General features: G+C 40.9%; 1 protein-coding gene across 2 annotated transcripts in view; it reads left to right on the top strand.

Annotated features, from left to right (window-relative positions):
• The window catches only part of LOC125022730 (nephrocystin-4-like), a 159,667-nt gene that overhangs the window by 126,733 nt on the left and 13,103 nt on the right, over positions 1 to 19,831 (top strand). For both annotated transcript variants that reach the window (XM_047610754.1, XM_047610012.1), the window contains exons 18-22: positions 6,563 to 6,697; positions 10,296 to 10,495; positions 11,699 to 11,922; positions 15,867 to 16,056; positions 16,692 to 16,775. In XM_047610754.1, coding sequence (XP_047466710.1) covers positions 6,563 to 6,697; positions 10,296 to 10,495; positions 11,699 to 11,922; positions 15,867 to 16,056; positions 16,692 to 16,775 — 833 coding nt within the window. The remainder of the gene's footprint in view (positions 1 to 6,562; positions 6,698 to 10,295; positions 10,496 to 11,698; positions 11,923 to 15,866; positions 16,057 to 16,691; positions 16,776 to 19,831) is intronic.

Genomic DNA, 19,831 nt, shown 5'->3' with positions numbered 1-19,831 from the left:
TGACTGCTGAATCCAGACTTTATCTGCTAAACCCACAATAAACTCTGAAGGGAAAATGAAGATAGAGGCAGGGGGAAAAATCCATTAAAGCAACATTATGTAAGTTTTGCTGGAAGGGACAAGAGCAGCCTCTGTGGCCACAAGTGGCAATTACAGGTTTTAGAAGCATTAAGTTCTAGTTTGAGCAGTAAATGGTGTTTCAGTTGAATAAAACTCAGACAGTCTGCGCATTTTCTTTTATTTATTTATTTTTTATTACACACAATCTACCCTCGGGATATTGAATTACTGCCTCCAGCAGGAACGTAATTCCCACACCAAAGGTACCAATTCAGCACTTAACAAGCCCCTGTCACAAGTAATATTACTAGTGGACTGAACCAGATATTTCATAAAAAGGCAAGTCAGCTGAGAGACCAAAGCAGGCTGATTTGGCATATGCTCAAAAACTAGCAAGGCGATAACTTTGACTAACCCAGAAAAAACATCAAGCAAGTGCAACAACACAAAATGTATCAGTTCAGCTAATATCACTTACAGGTCCAACAGAAAGATGCCCAGATCAGTTTTCCAGCCTCTTATTTTGCAAAGCTTTCTCCAACAACTAAAATCCTGGACTGGACCAGTCTTTTGCTTCATCAGTGTCACCTTTTTTCTTCTTCAGCTGTAAATGTCCTGTTTGGGCTCTTGTCCACTGCCATGACGTCCACACTCATACCTGAAGATACACAGTTGGTGGTGTGTCATGTAAATGGTTAAGGCCTTTGCAACCTAAGTTACATAATGCGAGAAGAGTCTTGTTCTTTCAAAATGATTTTGTTTCAGGTAAAATAATTGCATAATGTGTCCTTGGGGAACAATTACTATGTGTGAGCAGCTTGGAATCTAAGATATAGAATAGAATCATTGAAATTAATATAATTGAAAATATTTTGATCTTATAAATGATGGCTTGTTAACACTAATTCGTTCACACTGTCTCTCTAGAATGAAATGAACACAAAAAAATGACACACAAGAAGAAAGTAAAGAATAATGGGTAAAGTATTGAAGAAGGAACGACAAATATGGCATTTTCATAAGAGGCTGTGAGGCTGCAGATCACCATACAAAACACAACAGGGTGTACACAAGTGCCTTTAGTTGGACTTTGAAGTATTGCCTTACATGAGCTGGGATTTTATTCAAGAGCCCTGTGGCTTCATTACCAATTTCTCCTAATCTTTTTTCCCCACCTACAGTGAGACTGAATGGTGATGCCGGTCAGTCAGTTACTTCAGTTTAATAGGTTTATTGAAGGTTCCAGAACAGATTTAATGTCTTTAGCTAATGTGATTCATACCTTCAAAGATCTATTTTATTGGTCTCCCTTTTTTCTACTTGTGTGTTTAGAAAAAAACAAGCACTGTAGTACACAAAGCAAGCGTAGCGTGTCACCCCTTTTTAGTTCTGTTTTGGTCTCCAAATTGTGAGCTGCTAGATGTATTGCTGTGGTCACCATCTAGGTGTTATTTGGTTCGTGTGGTGCCTGTCAGGTAGCCTGTAGACTGCCTACCTGACCTTAGTTCAGGAAAACTCTTCCCTACATCTGCTGGAAACAAGGTTGCTGAGAGTAGATGCTGTGAGTTTCAACAACTATAACAATGAGCTAAAACAGGTTTCTACAGCTGCTGTTGACTTCTACACTTCTACATCACTGCATTACTGGATTGTTACTATTAAGAAGTTTCATTATGGAACATTTGACACAACAAAATGGTGCTTAATTTACATGAAAATACTTTAAATTGCATACATTGCCATGACAACTCCCAAATGTGTGTTTCTGAGCCAAGGATATGGCCCTTAATATAACCGCTTTTAGTGGGCCTACTCTATTTTACACAATTTGGCTCAAAAACGGGTTATAATGACTACTCTGCCAAAAAATTAAGGCAGTGAGTGCTTTTAATATCCAATTTGGAAACATGCTGGTACTGTTTTCCAACAGTAAAAAGACCCGTGTGTGACAGAAGGGAAAGTCTGTTGATACAAAATCATTTAGCTGACAGAGTTGTGGCTATATCTTTTCTCTCTAACTTTCTCTCGCTGTCCCTATTACAGTCCACACACACACAGACACACACACACACACTCACACACAAACAGACAGCATGTATCTGCTTCAACACACTAGAGAAAATAGATTAGAACCTTCTCCAGACCTCACATTGCTCCTCAGCTGCAGCAGCCTGATAAGCCCTGGGGAGAAGACTAGAGAGAAGTCTGTTGCAGGAGAGAAGACTAGAGAGAATTCTGCCTAAAGCTGTCACGAGTGGAACAAAAATTTACCTGACAAATACTTTAGCTATAGGTGACTTCCCTAAGGAGTGCATGTACAGTATGTCCCTCTCATTAAAGGCGGTTGCTGTTGGCGCATTAACGCCTGACTTTATCAGCCTTGCATTTAGCCTTGAGGTGAGAGAGAATCTGCTTATTCTGAAAGGTCAGTGGCCTGGAACGAGGAGTCTAAAGAAATCGAATATTGCAGACTACTTTGAAACCCCCCTGGTGCCTGCTCCCATTTGTTCTGGGGGCCAGTAAATCAGTAGTTTGTTGTGGCCTTAACCTCAAGAACTGCCAGCAGAGCAAAGGGGGCGGGCAGGTGGGGTAGTGCCGAGTAGGGTTATTGTCATGCAGCAGCGAGAGGCAGTCAATAAATTTGATAGAGTTGAGCCCTGTGGCACTTTGTTCACAATTACTCTCCTTCACAAAGACAATGCAGAGCAGCAAACACTGTGCTCGGCTTTCTGTCTGCAACACAACCACATACAGTATATATCTCTGATTAGGGTCATTAGCTGTCTTAGCAATGTCCCACTGCATAAATTTGTGGTCAGAGACAGTAATATAATGATGAGACCAAGACATCAGCGTCAGCCTGGATACGCACTAAAGTACGTATTATCTGATGGGCCTAATAATGTTTCTAGTGATAGCTGATTAATTAAAATGATTGAATGATTAAATCAGAGGTGCATAATTGTGTTCATCACCAGTCCATTTGTTTTATTATGGACACGTGGCACTGGGTGTTCATCTTATCACATCCTTGATGGCTCATTGTATAAATCCATCTCTCATCAAAACATTTCTCAGAACAAAAGATTGCATCCTGAAGGGCCGTTAATGAGGTGTTAGGAATGAGATCCTTTTGCCCTCGTTATCGATTTGAGATGTTTTCATGGCAAACATAACATCTTCACAGAAATACCTGGGAAATATAACTCGAGCAAATACGTTCAGCTGAGTCGTGTGGCCTGGGAAGGGTGATGGATGATGAGGGGAATGCATTGGGACGGCAGACACCTAACCCATTAATCTGCAGAACTGTGCTGTCTGTGTCTGTTTGCATGGCAACGCCAGCTCCCCATTAGTCATTTAGCTGCCGCCCATTATTCGGAGTGTTGATGAAGGAGTTTGCCTCTAAAAGATTTGGAGGGTACTTTTGGCTCCTCTTTTAGAACTCTTACAAGCTAACTGAGGTGTCAGTTCTGGGCAGTAAAGCCACTTAATTGCTGCACTCACCATATTTCATATGCCTGAATGAGGCATCCCACGGCCTCTCAGGAACTCCTCAAACTTCTTATGTTACGATTAAGCACCTCATCTGGGTATGTTATGATCCAAAACCTGCAAACTGATCAGAGTAATGGAAGTGTTGTGTCAAAGTGCAGTGTAATTTAAAAGGCTCTTAAGCTTTAGTTTTACTTGCTTCTTCACTCAACTGTTGTGATCTGTATCAAACTGATTCTAAGCGGTGGCCTTACCCTCAAATTACACAAAATAAGTCTTTTGACCTGTGGTATTTAAAAATGCCCTTTTGAAGACAGTACGTGGTAGCAGGCTTGTGTTGTGGTTTTGGCTCTGAACAATTATCTGTTACATTTCCATTACTGGGTGTTTTGTGTGTGAAAAACTGTCCAAAAGTGTAAACAAGCCTTTCCCTCAGCTTCTACACTGTAGAGGGCTTTGCACAGGACGAATTAATCTAAGAAGAAACCCTAATATAGACCATCATTCACTGTCTTTCTTCAAGCGCACCCTGAAGTGCTTACTTATCCACTTGCCTTTAAAAGGGGGGAAAATAATGATTTTGCCATACAGGAACATAAAGGGAGACAAATAAGTTCTGAATACTGATGGAGTGGGTGTTACTGTTAAGAGGCGGGTTTTGCAGCATCAACCCAAACAGCCAGCTTGGCTGTTACATACAGCCTCTGTCAGGAATAATACTGTGACCTGACAGTTAAAAAATGGAGTTGTTCTGTAAACAAAGGATCTGTAATTATCTGGTCAGCACTCCATGGGTGCAGATTTTACTTTGTCCTGATGGATGTTCACCACTTCCCATGGGCTGGCAAGCTCATAAACAAACATAAACCCTGCACCTATGCACCCCTTGTGTTTAAATACTGGTAGCTGCAAGTAAATTGCAACGGCTTTATGTTCAAGTGTCTTGCTCTATTGCTCAGCCAATGCAGGATCCAACACTACCATCAATCAGCATGACTCATCATGTTGCCAGCTTTTTGTGTCCAGACCTCTGGGCCAATTTCAGACCACTAATTAACCTCTGTAGGCACATCTCCATGTAATGATCCTGCCTCCAGTGTTCTTAGCCAGCATGTAACTTGACAATATATAGTTTCACAATACAAGGCACTGCTGGAGTTACTGGAGATTATGTTTGTTATGGAGATGCTTCTGTAAGCATTTTATAATCCTGATCCTGGTCCAGAGAGAAGCAGATAATTTGTGATAAAACAACCAGAAAGACAGTCATTCCTTATTAAAACTGTTGTTCTCTGGTTTAGCTGGCTTGATTGCAGTCAGGAGCTTCTTTTCATTTTAACAAGTCCTTTGCTGGAATTACAGGAACACAGACACAATGTCATCAGACCAATGCACCTGAAAGTTTGTATTGTTAAATAAAACTGAATTGAAATAAATCTACTCCATATTCCAAATTAATATTATGCAGAATACTTTTTTCTTTTTAATGAATGTGGATTTTTTATTCTCAACAGTGATGTTGCTATGTTGCAATAGTATCAATCTTTTGAGTTCTTTCTCTTTGTATTCCCACAGGAGCCATGGTGTCAACTGTTTTCTTTGCAGCATGAGTTAGTCCATTGTTCAGCATTGATTTTCTTCTTATTCAGGCTCAATTCTTATTTCTATATTATGTTAGAGACTCAACATATCTTACATGGGTCATTTTGACACCCCCAAGGAGCCTGAGGGGATATATCATCTCAGTTCCCAATAGCAGCTTTCTGATCAGAGGGACTTTTTCATGGATCTAATGACTGCTGGAAAAAGAACCACCCCTTTGCTTATGCTCAGAAAGAAATTGCAGTTCTTTAAACTGTTGGCCAGTTATTTTCTTAGCCCAAGAGGAAACTTGACAAGCATACAGCGAGTGGTCCAGATGTAAGTGTGCATTGAGTGGTCAAACAGATGAATACAGCACATTACAAATCCTAAAACCACAGAGAACAGAACTGAAGTCCAGGCTTTATTGAGCCTGCAAATTGTTGTTTTATGTCCTGTGTATCACACAACTAAGAGATACTGCTATACCAACCATTAGCGGACTTCAGGCTTCCTATCAGTACTAAAGCACAAACAGAAATCAGAGAAGTTAGTCACTATAACAGTTTGCATCTAATATTTCAGCACAAATCAATACACCATATTCCATATTCCAATGTGGCAAGGCACTGCTATACTGTTGAATAAAAATGAGTCTTCATGTACAGCTGCCAGGCTCTAGAACATATGAGAACTTCAGAAACAACAGAGACAGCAGTTTCAAATACCTGTTTGTTGCTCAACAAAACCTTTTTCTTTCCACCCTTGTAATAGTTTCTTTAATAAACCTTTATCTCATCAAACGTGTCTCTGAATCACACACTGATCTTTTCACAGTTCAATGAGCTATCTCAGATTTTTAAAGATATTGAAGGTTTTCCTGCCTTTTGCACAAAACTGCACTATTTCATGTTTTTCATCTTCAGAAAACTCTTTCTTGCTCCCCTAATTGCAACCTGAGAATTACTTAATAATGTGGTACAGCCTCTTCCTCTAATTTCCCCCTTTTTTTAAGATAAAGATCCACCTGGCACATTCATGAGCTACTCTGTGTGAGATTGGTACCAGATAGCTAAAAAGCTCAAAAACGTAATATTCATTTTTCTGAAACCTTCCTGAAATATCAATTGCATTATGATTTGGAACACTTTGGAAGAAGAAAAGAAATAACATTTGCAGTTTACACCTGACATGAAAGCCCTTACTGCCGGTATGAGGTGTCAAAAGTTTAGCAGGTACTTTCGTCACCTGGAGTTGGTTCAGGTCAGCACATACAGAGCTGGTCTGATAAGGACGATACAGACGTTTTAGTGGAGAATCAGCTGACTGTAAGATGAAGTAGATGACTCCCATTTATTATTGGTTTTGTCACATAAATACTGTCTAATTAAAACATCAAACTTAAAACTGCATTTCTCTCCCACAGGGTGCCCAGTTGATCCTAGCAGGAGGAGGGCATCAGACCTCATGTCTTCTCATTCCCACATCATCAGACCTCGTGAGGTCACCTGTGGCTTCAGAGGAGGAAGCCTGTCCTCAAGAAACATCTACTCCCTCAATGGTAAGTCACTTCAATCCACAGTCCGCTGCCTTCTGTGTGTTTGTGTTTATGTTCCAACCATAAAAGGAACCTCACTTTACTTTTTTCCTCCGCTCATCTTTCACTGTATGTATAAGCGCATATGTGCTTGTATTATGCTCAGCAGAGTAATTAGTGTCTTTGGTGTGGGCGGTGGCCATGCTCCTGCCTTGATCAACTCAACCAGATCCATTTCACATTCTGTCTGTTGGCTGCACCGCTGAACCGCTCAATTTTCAACCTAATTGAGCTTGTAGAAGCATCTCTGGTGGCGAGCCACAGTCCTGTTTGTCTTGTGTGTTTCGGTGTGAGTGTGTGTACACAGTCCAAGCAGAGACACACACACACACACACTGGGGAAACCAATTTTTTCCTCAATTAGACAAGCCATCGCCAGTCAACTGGTGTGCTCTTCCTAAATTTGACCTCAAATGTGGACTACCCCCACACACACACTGTGGGAGTTAAGAAACAGGCTGGAAGTAGGCAGATAGTATCATAGAGTAATATTAAGTAGGCTTCACAGGTCTAGCACTACATAACAGTAGTAATGCTGCATGATCTGAGAACACTTGTTCCATAGCACACTACATGCTAAAGCTCTGTGGAAGTACAAGACAGCCAACATGCAGCGTATAAGACATGTTTACAAATTAATTCATGGCTAGGTTTATCCCACATGTAACTGCTACAGTCATTAACACACACTGCTTGTTACTGTACAAACACGGTCTGTTCAGTGTTCGCTGTGTTTCTAGCTCACCCTCCTTCTCTCCACCACCACCTGTCTCTCTCTTTTACACCGAACTCTTCCCTCGCTCCACTAAACCCTCCTGTACCATTTAAACATACATTGTTCCTAATTGCTATCAGTGGGGTCCAGTCACAACAGTAACTCTTGTTCCGCTACTATTCTGGCTGCCTGCTGCTCTGAAGGGTGCAGTGTAGCCAGACACTATCTGGTTAGGTGACTGGCAGCTGATCCGGTGTCTCTGTGATAATGAGACTTCGAAAAATGGTCCATTGATAAAGAGCGATACTAGGAGGAGAAAAGCCGAAAGAAAAGCCACAAGGCCAAGCATGTTTCTAATGCGTATAAATTTCAATATTGCTAGTTAAAGACACTTGGATCTTGATTGACTGGCAGCTTAAACCCCAGGTTAGACCACCTCAATTCTACTGCATTTTTTCATTACCAAGTCAATGAGAGCACAGTGGACTGGCAGCTAAAGAGAAAGCCAATTTAAAGTCCCTATCCTGGCATTGGTTAAAGCATAAAAAGTCATTTCTGCTCATCAGTCTTACATATTTGGATATTTCTTTCCATGAATATAATCCCTTGATGCCTGAAAATGGCTCGGCTGTAACACTACCCTTTCCCCTTGTTTATTGTGCGTAGATTTATAAATATGCTAATTAGCCAGCCTCGCTTCTATCCCCACCCACCACCACCTGCATCTCAAGCACACCTGCTCACCTTCGACTCTACGTTGCACAGTGGAAAGTTTTTGTATTGGAGTAACCACCGCCACAAATCCAAAACTGATTCTGTAGAAGAAAAACAAAATTGTACGTGCGAAGTCAGGCTGGCTTCCAGACTGCAAATATAGGCATCCCGAATTGCAAAAACTACTAGAAAAGCACTTTGAAGTTATCAGTTGACTAATATTTTCAGATTTTTCAAAATAAACTGCATCTCTCGTGGGTTTTCAGGTTCTTTGACAAGACATGAAAGCTTACCATTTCTCATATTTCAGCTATGACAGAATTTCTAAAACAGTTTTTGAAAATAGTACAATTTAGTTTGCAAAATACCATACCATTTTTTTTAATACCCCTTGTGTTGCTATAGTGTATAATTTAAGGGAAAGTTGACAGGTTTGAATTCAAACAGCAGCCAGTGTAAAAACAGTCTCGTAAAACCCAATGCCAGTCAAACAGTGTTTGGTGCAAAAATGGTTCTTTCTCAATCTGTTTGTCTTTGCCTTCAAAGTCGTGAATCATAACTGTTCAAAAAGTTCATCCCCAGGATAGGTACGATCACTGAGTATGTACTGTGCCTTCCTGAGGCAGTGGGAACTGTAGAGTTTCTCCAGGCATGGAAGGGGGCAACCGGTGGTCTTCTGAGCTGTGGTGATGATTCTCTGGAGCGCTTTCCTGTTCGCTGCTGGAAAACCACACGCAGATATAGTATGTAACAATACCCTGTATGGAGCATTTGTAAAAGGACACTAACAGTTCCTGTTCGAGGTGGTAGTTTCTCAGTATCCCTAGGAAATAAAGTCTCTGCTGTACCTTTTTGATGCTGGCTGCAGTGCTGGTGTTCCAGGTCAGGTCGTCCTCCGTGTGCATGCCCAGGCATCAGCAACTGGAGAACCTCTCCACGCAATGCACGAAACCCTGGCTGTTTGAATCTGCACTGCTATACTGCATTGATTAGCTTTAGCATTGACTGCTAGTTTTGTTCATGTTAAGTCTTCTAGTATATAAAGAAAACATTATATGCTGAGCTGTCAACAGGGCTAAGAAAAAGACATCAAGATGACACGTACCTAACATGTAGCAACCCCCTAGACAAGACCAGACACCACAGGACACTCCCAGAAGGCCCGTGTCCATTCTCTGATGAGTCACAACTGTTTGGGAGGCACAAGGGAGGTGGACATAATGTTATGCCTGATTGAAGAATGCTGATCACATATTGTGTATGTCATCAACAAATGCATTCCAAACACAGGTGCAATGCAAGTGGAAGAGAACAAAGTAGAAGTGGGTTAAAACACCTTAAAAAATTCTGAACACACAAGGAATTAGTAAAAGTCTGATGTGTGGTGAAAAGCAATACAGTAGGGAACATCCCTGTAATTCTTAAATAAAGGAGTACTTTGCATAAGCCTCGTGTCTCTTTTTCTCTGTAATTTTCTTTTTTCTTAATCTCATCTCTCTCGTCCTCCATTCACTGATGTACCACTCACTTTTTCTCTACACTGTGCTGCTTTTCCGTTTAAGATGTGTGTCCACTTTCAGTGAGTCTGAGTTTATCTTCCGGTTGCTGCGGTGCCCACTGAGCGAAGGAAGATTAAAGCTGTTTTTAGATAACAAAAATATAATTTGGGCAGCTCTGAGTTAGAAGTTTGTTCATGTCTGAGTGTTGTTCAAAGTGCAGAGTTAGCCATATTCTCATCAGCACTTTCCTTTGGGCTAATTTGCATGGTCAAAATGAGGATGCATCATTTAGTGTGTAGTAGATGAATCCGATATTTTAATGAGGTATTTTGGTGCTTGTAGAGTACACATGACCTTGTAGGTGAAAGATAAACTGGGAGGAGAGCGTGAGTTTGTTTATCCAGCATTTGGGCTTCGGCCCAGTTGTAGGGGTGCCAGTTGTTTGACTGGACTGTTGTGTGTGAACAAGCTGTTGTTTCTAGTGCTCCAACAATACTTTAATTTGTCAGCTCCTCTCTCTTTCTCTCTTGGACATTTGGAGGGTTTTTGGAACATATGGTCAAAATGGCAAAGAGATTAGATCCACTCTGTTCAGTAAATATATTCACGATTGCAGCCTGTTTCTACTTCACAGCGAGGAACACTGCACAAGCACACAGACTGGAGATAGATGGGGATCAGAAGCCATTGTTCAGAAGCGGGATCAGAGCCGACTCCATCGTACCTGAAGAGCGCAACCTGAAAGAACCCGACAGCGGGCGCCGGAAGCTCCTCTGCATGGCTGCCGTGCATCAGCGGGAGGGCAGGGAAGATGCTAAAGCTGCTAAGGCTATGGTGAGGTCAAGCTTTGGCTTTTGACAAGAGTAGCCAAAAATAGCTACTCCTGTCAAAAGCTGAACTACACTAGTCTTTCCCAGTGTGTCTTCTTCAGTGAATCTCACACCGGCAACAGAAAACATGTCACGAGGGAGCCTTCTCAGAGGTGCCTGTCAGTATTTTTAATTCCGTACTTAGAATGTATTAATTGCTCTTCCACCCCAAGCCTCTTCTTGTACTTTCACCATGAGTGCACATGTTTAATGTGATTTTGGCTGTGGTGCATATCTGTCGCAGACATTTTACACCTTGCATTACCTCCGGTAAGACCTTTGTTTTAGTTGTTTCACGCCTCTATAACAGGCTGAACTTCGTGGGGTATAAGTGAGTCCCACTAGCACTGAGAGAAGATCTTTAGAATTGCTTTGCAATTCAATTTGAATTAAACTTTTCTGCCCTGAAAAACACAACTTAATTTGGACCAGGTTTAATGAACAGGATAACCTCAGTATCACATTTTTTTTCGCACAGTTAACTTTACCATCCTGATTTTGAAACTCAGTTTGAAGAGATTGGTTTGTTTTTAAGAGAACTACACCTACTGACCTCAATTCCAGACATGATGTGATTTGTTTCTAATATTAAAATGATGTGAGTCCAACAGACTACACCACAACATGCTCACGGTTGCAAATTTAATTATATCACATAGTTAATTTATCATGGCATGCTTGTCACAGACTGAAAGTCTGTCTTAATAATAAAAACACAATATCCATCTGCTTCGAGAATGTGTTCTCACGTAATATTGTGTGATTCAATGTTGATGGAAAGCCTAAATTTAGATTAAGTCAGATAGATAATTTATATTAAGAAAAGTCATTCCATATTCACATTTCTTAACTGGGAAGCAAAGTGTAAAACCATAAAGCTTACTTGTGTCAAACAGAGCAAACAGGGCTTTACTGCTTTGCTGATGTAGCTGTAGTTTCTAGTTTCTGTGACCTTGTACTTAATGATGTTGTTGAGATCTGTGTACTGGGTGAGAATCAGAAAAGAGTGCTTTCACCCAAAAGTGTTAGCTAGATCATCCAAACAATGAAAGTGAGAGCTGGTGTGTTGGTGTTACTCGTGACGTTACTGATGACATAATTAATATAGTGTGCTTCCTAGTGTTATAGTGGAATATTTTTCACCCTTGCCATTGTTCTTGGGTGTTAGGATTGGACTAAGGAGGACAAGCTGCACAGAGAACTTCATCACTTCAAACCCAGTGAGGAGCATACTACGGTGGAAGGAATCGCCAACATGCTGAGCCAGGCCATCACCACCCAGCACCTGCTCTATGCCAGCCTGGGCTCTGCTGAATACATGGAGTTTGTCCTTAAAAATCCCTTCAATGTACCACAGACCGTCACCATTCACAGCGATGACCCTGAGCTCAGGTGAGATTCTGCAAACAGTGAGGTTGTGGAAGTTTTGACACTCTCTCCTCCGTTTGTTTGGTGAAAACATACTTATCCCTGAAGTGGATGAGATGTGGTTGTTAATCACTTTTGAAACTGGGTGGATTTTACAAGTTCAGAGGCATGTCCCAGTCTAACACGCAAACTGTGACCATGTGTTTCTCTCCTGGCTGCGTTTTCCATTATCAGACCGTAACAAACCACCCTCCACTGTGAAACCGTGTTCACACATTTGGAATGTGTTTCCAAAGGTGATGGTAAAGCTCTGGAGAATGTTTAAGACCTGTTTCCATCTGCTTTAGGAAATTATTCTGTGTCCTTACATTTGACCTTTTTTCAGTGTGAGATGTGTCTAAACTTTCTTTCATCTGACAGGTAGATTTTCCAACTGCTCCTCAAAGTTTACACGTGTCAAGTATAGTATGTAATACTTTGTGACGATAAAAGACTACAATACACAACCATTACTCTAAATATGTTCCATCATTAACCTTGAAAATCAGAATTTCCGATCAGGCATAACATTAAAACCACTGACATGAGAACTCATTCACTAGATCCCAAACTGATCGAGTATGTGGGATGATTTGTGTGTCTTTCTGTCTAGATACAGAGGACACCTTCAAACAAAACTGCCACAATTTAGGTGATTATACATGAATATAAATATAATTATAAATTATATTTTCCTTGAACAAAACATCCATATCGTATTTATGCTTCTTATTGGGAAGTATTTTATATTTGGTACTACAAACCACACTCATTTTCAGAATTTACTTCCTTGTTAAAATGCCTTCTATTTACTTTTTTGACTCTGAATTGTGTAGTGGATGCATTATTTATTCTTTTTCCTTTTCGATATCGACATGTTATGTGTGAATCCATGCATTACACATTTCATGCAACAAATGCACATTTGAGATGAGATAAGATAATCCTTTCGTTTATCTTGCAGTGTTGGCAACCAGCTTCATTTTTTATTTTTTTTTCACATGCAAACTGTCGGTCCATGAACACACAATATAGTCCCTCCTTCAGCAGCACAGTCAGTCGACCTTGACACAGATGTGAGCATAATGCTGGTAAGATGGTAAATATCCTCTTTAATCCACATGTAGAAGCCATGATGGCTGTCGTTTCCTGGATGCACCGTTTAAGGTATCCACGGTGTTTGTTTCCTCCTGTTAGCCTCATTGTTAATCCCCCATTCTGACTCTTTTGTTATGCATTCTGCTCATGCCCATTATTGGATTAACATATATCACGATGATCAGCGAAGGCTACCGTGCACCACAGATGAATCATTACAGCATTAGTGCGGCCTACCAGGTCTAATTTAGTGTCATCAATCCCTGCATCTGTCCTCTGGCTGGCTTAGCACCTTGTTAGATTATTTATTTCCTGATGATGCAGTATGACACTTTACACCAAACCGTCTGTCACCTCTACCAAGAGCCTGAAATGTGTAAATTAAGAATGAAGCCTCTGCATTTTAACTACTTCTGCTGAAGTACTTTGGATTTCAGAAGTCAAATTCAGATTTCACCAAGTACAGCTCTGCCAAGAGTGTGTTTATATTTTATGAAACTCTGGTATTTCATCATAGATCATGTGTTTTGCTGAACTGTATTTGACTGAAGAGATATGAATACACAAAGCGCTCATTTGAATTTTCTGGGGGAAAGACTGGCACATTGATAGTTATGCTGTATTAATATGTTTTAAGGTACAACAGGTTTTAAGGTATTGTTTTGTTTCATTGCTAACAGCAGTCTGGGGTATGTCAACACCCACACATTCACACAGACACAAGAGGCTCAGACTGACGCAGAAACAAGTTTACTTGAATCAGTTTGCCTACAAGATAACAAAAACTAGATGGGATTACAAAGAGGAGGAAGCACAGGATTTCAGGCATGTAAAAGACTGAGTACAGAAGCACAAACACTATGTGGGTAGTTCAGAGCGCTGATCCAGTGGTGAGTACTGTGGGAGATAACTGATGGCTGAAGGTTAGCGGAGAGGTGGGAAACATCTTAGGAAAAGCAAGATTTCTAGAGTTAGAAATGTGACATGCAGCTTGGTGTGTGAAGTGAGAATTCTTGAAACTAATTCAGCCGTCGTCTTGCATCCCTATACTGTATACGTGATTGACACCATCTCTTAGCTGAACTTATTTAATGTGTCAATAACATATTTTTTAACGGTAACACTCTGCCATGACTCTGAAGGACGAGAACATGAAAAAAACAACAAGCCGTCCCCAGTGCCTTTGTTATGTTGGACTCCCTGAACCGGAGCTCGTCAGCACACAGAGGTTACGCTGCTGTTACTTCCTCGTCAATATTTTAAGCCAATATTTGACACAGAGCTTTCTTGAGAACACAAACTCTGCCTTGGGTCAGCTCTTTGTTCTACAGAAACAAACGAAAAAGAAGTCTGACCCTCAACCAGAAATCCAGCATCGGGCTTTGAAGGGATAGTACTTAGTGAAAGGCTAGGCTAGCTGCTTTGATGTCTGCAGTGGTTTCAAACCCAGAGGCTCCTCTTGACGCGGAGGACACCTTTGCTACCTGTTGCCATCCATTTTGCATGGCTACTTGGACTCAGCGTGAGCCAAGACTGGTGGCTAGAACAGAAATAGGAGATTGTAGAGCTCTCTCTCATCACCTCCCTCATTATTCATCTGTCTATGCTTTCACGACTCTTCCATCATTTATTTTTTCTCTCTTGCAACCATTTGAATCATCTCCTTCATTTTGTTCCTCCTCTCTTTTCAATCTGTTTGCCCTCCTCTCCCTCTTACCTTGTTTTACTCACTTGTCTTTCATTGAGTATGAATCAACCCATGCTTTTTTAGTGGAGGCTCAGGTGAGACAGATGCACACAAGCACTCTTTCTCGCCATGATAAGCCACAAGCAAAATGTTTTTATTCCAAGTGCACAGGTGGGAATCTCCAAATGAATTTCATGGAATTGACTGCTGCATCTTTACCTAATGCTAGGCAAGGAGGGGCCCTGAAAAATTCATAAACTCTCGCACTCCCAGAGAAATTCCCCTCTCCACGCCCGTGTCTTGCAGCCTTTGAAGTTTAAAGCTGCACTCCCCCTTATGTATTTGCGCGTGAAATTTTTGCATTCAAAGGAAGAGGGAATAGTAGAGATGAGACCTTCCCATTGCTGCAGTGTTATCTGTTGCTGTTCTTCTTTTCTCCATGGAAATCCATTTGTTAGGGAGTGATGGGAGACTTTCACTGACCTCCATATCTGCTGCCTCTAATTAAAAGCAAAGCATTGTGTGTGGGTGGTGTGACAGCCTGACCGTGAAATGTAGTTCACTTTTACTGTTGGCCATACTTTACCTTGGTAGAATCACTTTGGAAGAATGAGTGGTGACAATTTTTTTTTTTTTTTTTTTCCATTTCACTGCAGATGCTAAAGGAGAATGTATTATTTTCTCTTGGACATAGATAAAGTACTTCGTAGTGCAACAGAAGTGGAGCCATTTATGATATAAGTTATATTAAATGAAAGAGCAGCATCCTATTCCCTGTGCTTGGAAAATCATCTGAACAACTACATGTTACACTTGTGGATTTTCAGTCTCACCAGAGGGGGAATCTTTGTGGAACTTTAGATCGAACACCTGCTTTGTGCTCAAGATATTGGAGTTCGTGTTCTTGAGCATCTTCCGAACCACCAGGAGTAGCAGCGTTTTTAGCCAGACTTGAACAGAAACGATGTTGTTGTTCAGCACAGGATAATAGGAGTAAAAAAGAAACAACAACACTGCAGTATTCCTCAGAGAAAGTTTTTATTTCTTATTGCATAACATGTCCAACTCTGATCCCGTGTGAGTCTAGTAAAATATGTAAGAGGCTGCTTTTATCTCATTCGTGTCCTTTAATCTTTCCATCCAGTGTCATCACTAACACAGAGGAGTGGCGTTACTTCAAAGAACTAACCAAAACTCCTACCCCGCTGGAGGAGAACATGTTCCACTTGGAGGCGGGTGTCCCTGGTCCCAGGGTTTATCTCCGGCCCAAAGAGAGCATCCATATTCCCCTGAAATACCAGAGTTTCCTCTGTGACCACACCATGGCCCTCCAGGTACACTTTACATGCCCATCTTTATTCTGGCAGAGCACTTAGGGGATCTACCAACCATGCTGAAGGAATAGGAGTTACTGCTGGATACAGAATCTTTTACAAAGTTGTATCATATATTATTTCTGAAAATTAGCTTTACAGCAACATTTTTCATAAAGGTAAAAGAGCAGAGTGTCCCTTTTGTACTGTACTATTTGACAGTTCAAGAACATCTTTTAAAATGTATGAGCCATGAGTGCAACGAAGATGTGCTCGTGCCATGAGAACACCGGAGGAATAAAACGTGGAGCAGTGATAAAATTGAACTTTCATCATCATCATACATAAATGTCAGTAAACCTCAAGGTTTATTAACCATAGCTAATCTGCTCCAAAGGCAACTTACAGACACGTAAAAGCAACTCAAGCTTCGGAGATAATTTGATGCCAGGAGTACAGTTCAAAATAAATGTCATTTACATTGGCTACACTCTTATCTCCTGTCCAGATATACTGGGGGTTTTACACCCTCTGGTTATAGCCTTCTTGTTGTGATCATTTACAGTTTTCCTGCCTGGTCTCCTTTGCAGTCATTTGCTGTTTTTGCTACATGTTGCGTTTCGATAACAATTCTCTCTCTTATCAAATCCTCACAGGGACCGAGCTTCTTGCCTACAGGGAAAGGTTCTCAGGTGGCCAAGAAGAACTTGTCCAATATTATCTCTGCCAAAACTATCAAGGTACAGAGTGCAGTATTTATGGCTCATGCGATATTTTCTGCATATTGAACAACCTCTATCTGTAACTTAAGTCCCTTGCCTCTCAGTGCAAGATTTGAGTTACAATATGTGCAGTATGTTTTTCTGCCATGGTAAGAGATTCCATGTACGGCAGTGTATTTTGAATATTTTTTGCTCTTGAGAGAAATATATTCATAAATGCAGGAGAGCAGATGTGGATAAGGCCTGTATATCTAAACTCAGTGTGTCGTACGGAACTTTTGATTTGGAGTTTAGTCAGGTTAACCTTCTACTATATCTCTACCTCTAACAACATCTCGTCTACACACACGTTCCCAGACAACTCTCTGAGGAGTGGCAGCACGCCGTCTCCTCCCTCTCTTCCTCTCCCACACAGCTACAGCTCAGACACAAAGAAGACTTTGAAGTATCGACTAAAAAAGAAAAAAGTTACACTAACCAGACAGATTATCAAGCAAAATTATATGCTGAAAATCACTTTTATCTTACTGGAAATAGTTTATCTTCTCCAACTGGCAAATGACATGCCGGAGAGTTAAATTATCTCAGATTGGAGGACAGCTTGACACTTTTGGCTAATCTACTTTCAGTGAACCGTGCATTTACAGTGTTAATCTAAAGTTATTTTTGCTATTTTAAGCACTTATTCAAGTGTTTCTAATATGTTAGAAGTTTAGAGCAGGGAGAAACCATGTCAATGTGCTCTTTGTAGTGAAGACGACATGCTGCGTATCTGCGTGTGATGTAATGTTCACTGCAGACTCAGCTGTCAACAAAATAAGCCCCTGTTTCTCATGGGTCCATTCAAATTGAAATGTTGTCCCTCTCGCTGCAGACTAGAGCCTCTCTGTGCTTACATTATTGGCACATATCACTATTCAGCTCAAAGTAAGATATCATCACTGATAGCTAAACCTACAGTACCTCAATATAATCCTCATGTCTGTGTAGAATATAGCACCCTGAAGCTTTCCTATTGCACAGGGTGATGAAATTTTTGCCGATCTGCCAAGCTTGTGTGTGTCCGCGTATGGTTTGTTCGTATTGTGTGCCACTGTCAGCACTGCTGCTTTGAGCACAAATCCTGTCAAGAGGTCAAAGGGGTCAAGTCTGGATCAAATCTGTGTCCCGCTAAAATTGACAAACCCCAACAGCAGAGCTGTCAGGATGCCAGCTTTGGCACCGCTGTCAGTCAGTACACATCACCAGAGCCAGATATGTGCCTCTCCTGCAGGCCACCACAGGCTCGCAAATCTGATTCCTCAACAGTTTGGACAGCTGTTCTGAGATAAATGACCAAATCTTTGTTTTTTGTTTACTTCAAATTACTCAAGCTGGATATGAATCTACACTCAACAATCCTGAAAACAATTTACTGACAGCTACAATGGCTTTCTTTCAATTAAAAGTTTTATTGAGACCCTTAAGTCACTGCATTGCAAGAGCTCATTTGGTAGGCATTACAGCTTCAGGTCCTTCTCTGTGAGTCTCTGCAGGCTTTGTACACCTGCATCGGGCCAGTTTATTCCTTTCTTCCTGGCAAATCCTCTCAAGCTCTGCCAGATTGGCTGCAAAGGACCTGTGGACTGCCATCTTCAGGCCTCTCTCCAGACGTTATATGGGGTTTATGTCTGGGCTTTGACTGAGCCACTCAGCTGTTTGGAGAAGGGCAGGCACTTTCAGAAAATACCTGGCAGGCCATTGGATGACCCACCTTTCTATTGCAGGCCCAATTTAACCAGTCATATAACTTCTTGGTGTTGTTCCTAACAGGATGTCGAGTTGCTCATATCAGTCAGACTATTGTTTGATCTTGTGAATCACACGAGAATTGGACTCCTGATCAACTGCACCTCACAACAAGTTGAAGAGGTGTGCACAGAAGCCATTGGACTTGGACTTTGTCCTGTAATGTAATGTGAATTGTGGGTCCTTATATTCAAATGTGGATCCTTTTTAACTTTGACCAATTTTAGCACATATCTGATGGATAATTAAAACAGAAAGGATAAACCTGGCAAAAGTTGGGTGTGAGAGCAAATTGCCTTAGTATTTGTGGAAATGAAAGATTTCAGTCTCTGGTTTTTAATACATTTGCTGAAATGTGTTTGCAGGTTGTTGAGTGTAAATAGCTATGAAATACATGCATGATAAGAAAGTCCCGCAGCAGTCAGCAAATATACAGTATTTCCTCTGGCAGAAACTCTACTTGAATTGTGTATGTTGTACGTGTGGCATTGTATCACAGAAATCAAGCCAACAAACTCAAGTTTTAGAGGCTGTAGTAGAGGCTGTAGTGTGTGATGATACATGAGCAGATTAACAATTCCAGCATGTGTGGGCTATCGTGCCACGCGGAATTTGTGTAAATGTATGAACACATTCGTGTTGATTTGCACAGATCTTGAGGGCTATATTAATGCAGCAGCCATCACAGCATATTCAGCCAGCCTGTGGGGGTTTCTGTGGTTGGATTGCAACCATCTTTGATATTCTAGTGTACAGCGCGCCCCATCACCTTCATCATCATCATCATCATCATCATCATCATCATCATCATCAAGCTCTCTGGTGAATTTTGAAATAGACCTTTTCAAGGGCTGCTTTAAAAAAAAAAAAATAAATAAAAAAATAAAAAACAAACTATGTTGTTTAGAGTTTCACTGCCTGAGGAAGAAGGCAGAGCAAGAGAGTATCTTCTAGATATCTAATCTACAGGACACACATTGTTTGAGCGTCCATCACACACAGAAATCAGGAGAGAAAGTTTAGTTGAGTTAATAAAATGAAATGTTGCTGTTGCACTTTACCATATTCATAAAAATAAGTTAAATTTACAACATTTGATGGCAATAGGACATCCAACAGAACAAGAGCACGCACATGGTTGTAAATAAATCTCCATAGCCAAACTTATTTGGGAGAGGAAATGATAACGTTAAAATCATTCACTGTAAACATTAATCACAGTTTACAGCCTGGCACGCTTGTTTAACTATGATCTACTGCCTACTACTGTACTTTCTGACAGTATT

Source organism: Mugil cephalus, chromosome 1, assembly GCF_022458985.1.
Source record: "Mugil cephalus isolate CIBA_MC_2020 chromosome 1, CIBA_Mcephalus_1.1, whole genome shotgun sequence".
NCBI lineage: Eukaryota > Metazoa > Chordata > Actinopteri > Mugiliformes > Mugilidae > Mugil > Mugil cephalus.
This window is presented reverse-complemented; position numbering and strand designations above follow the sequence as displayed.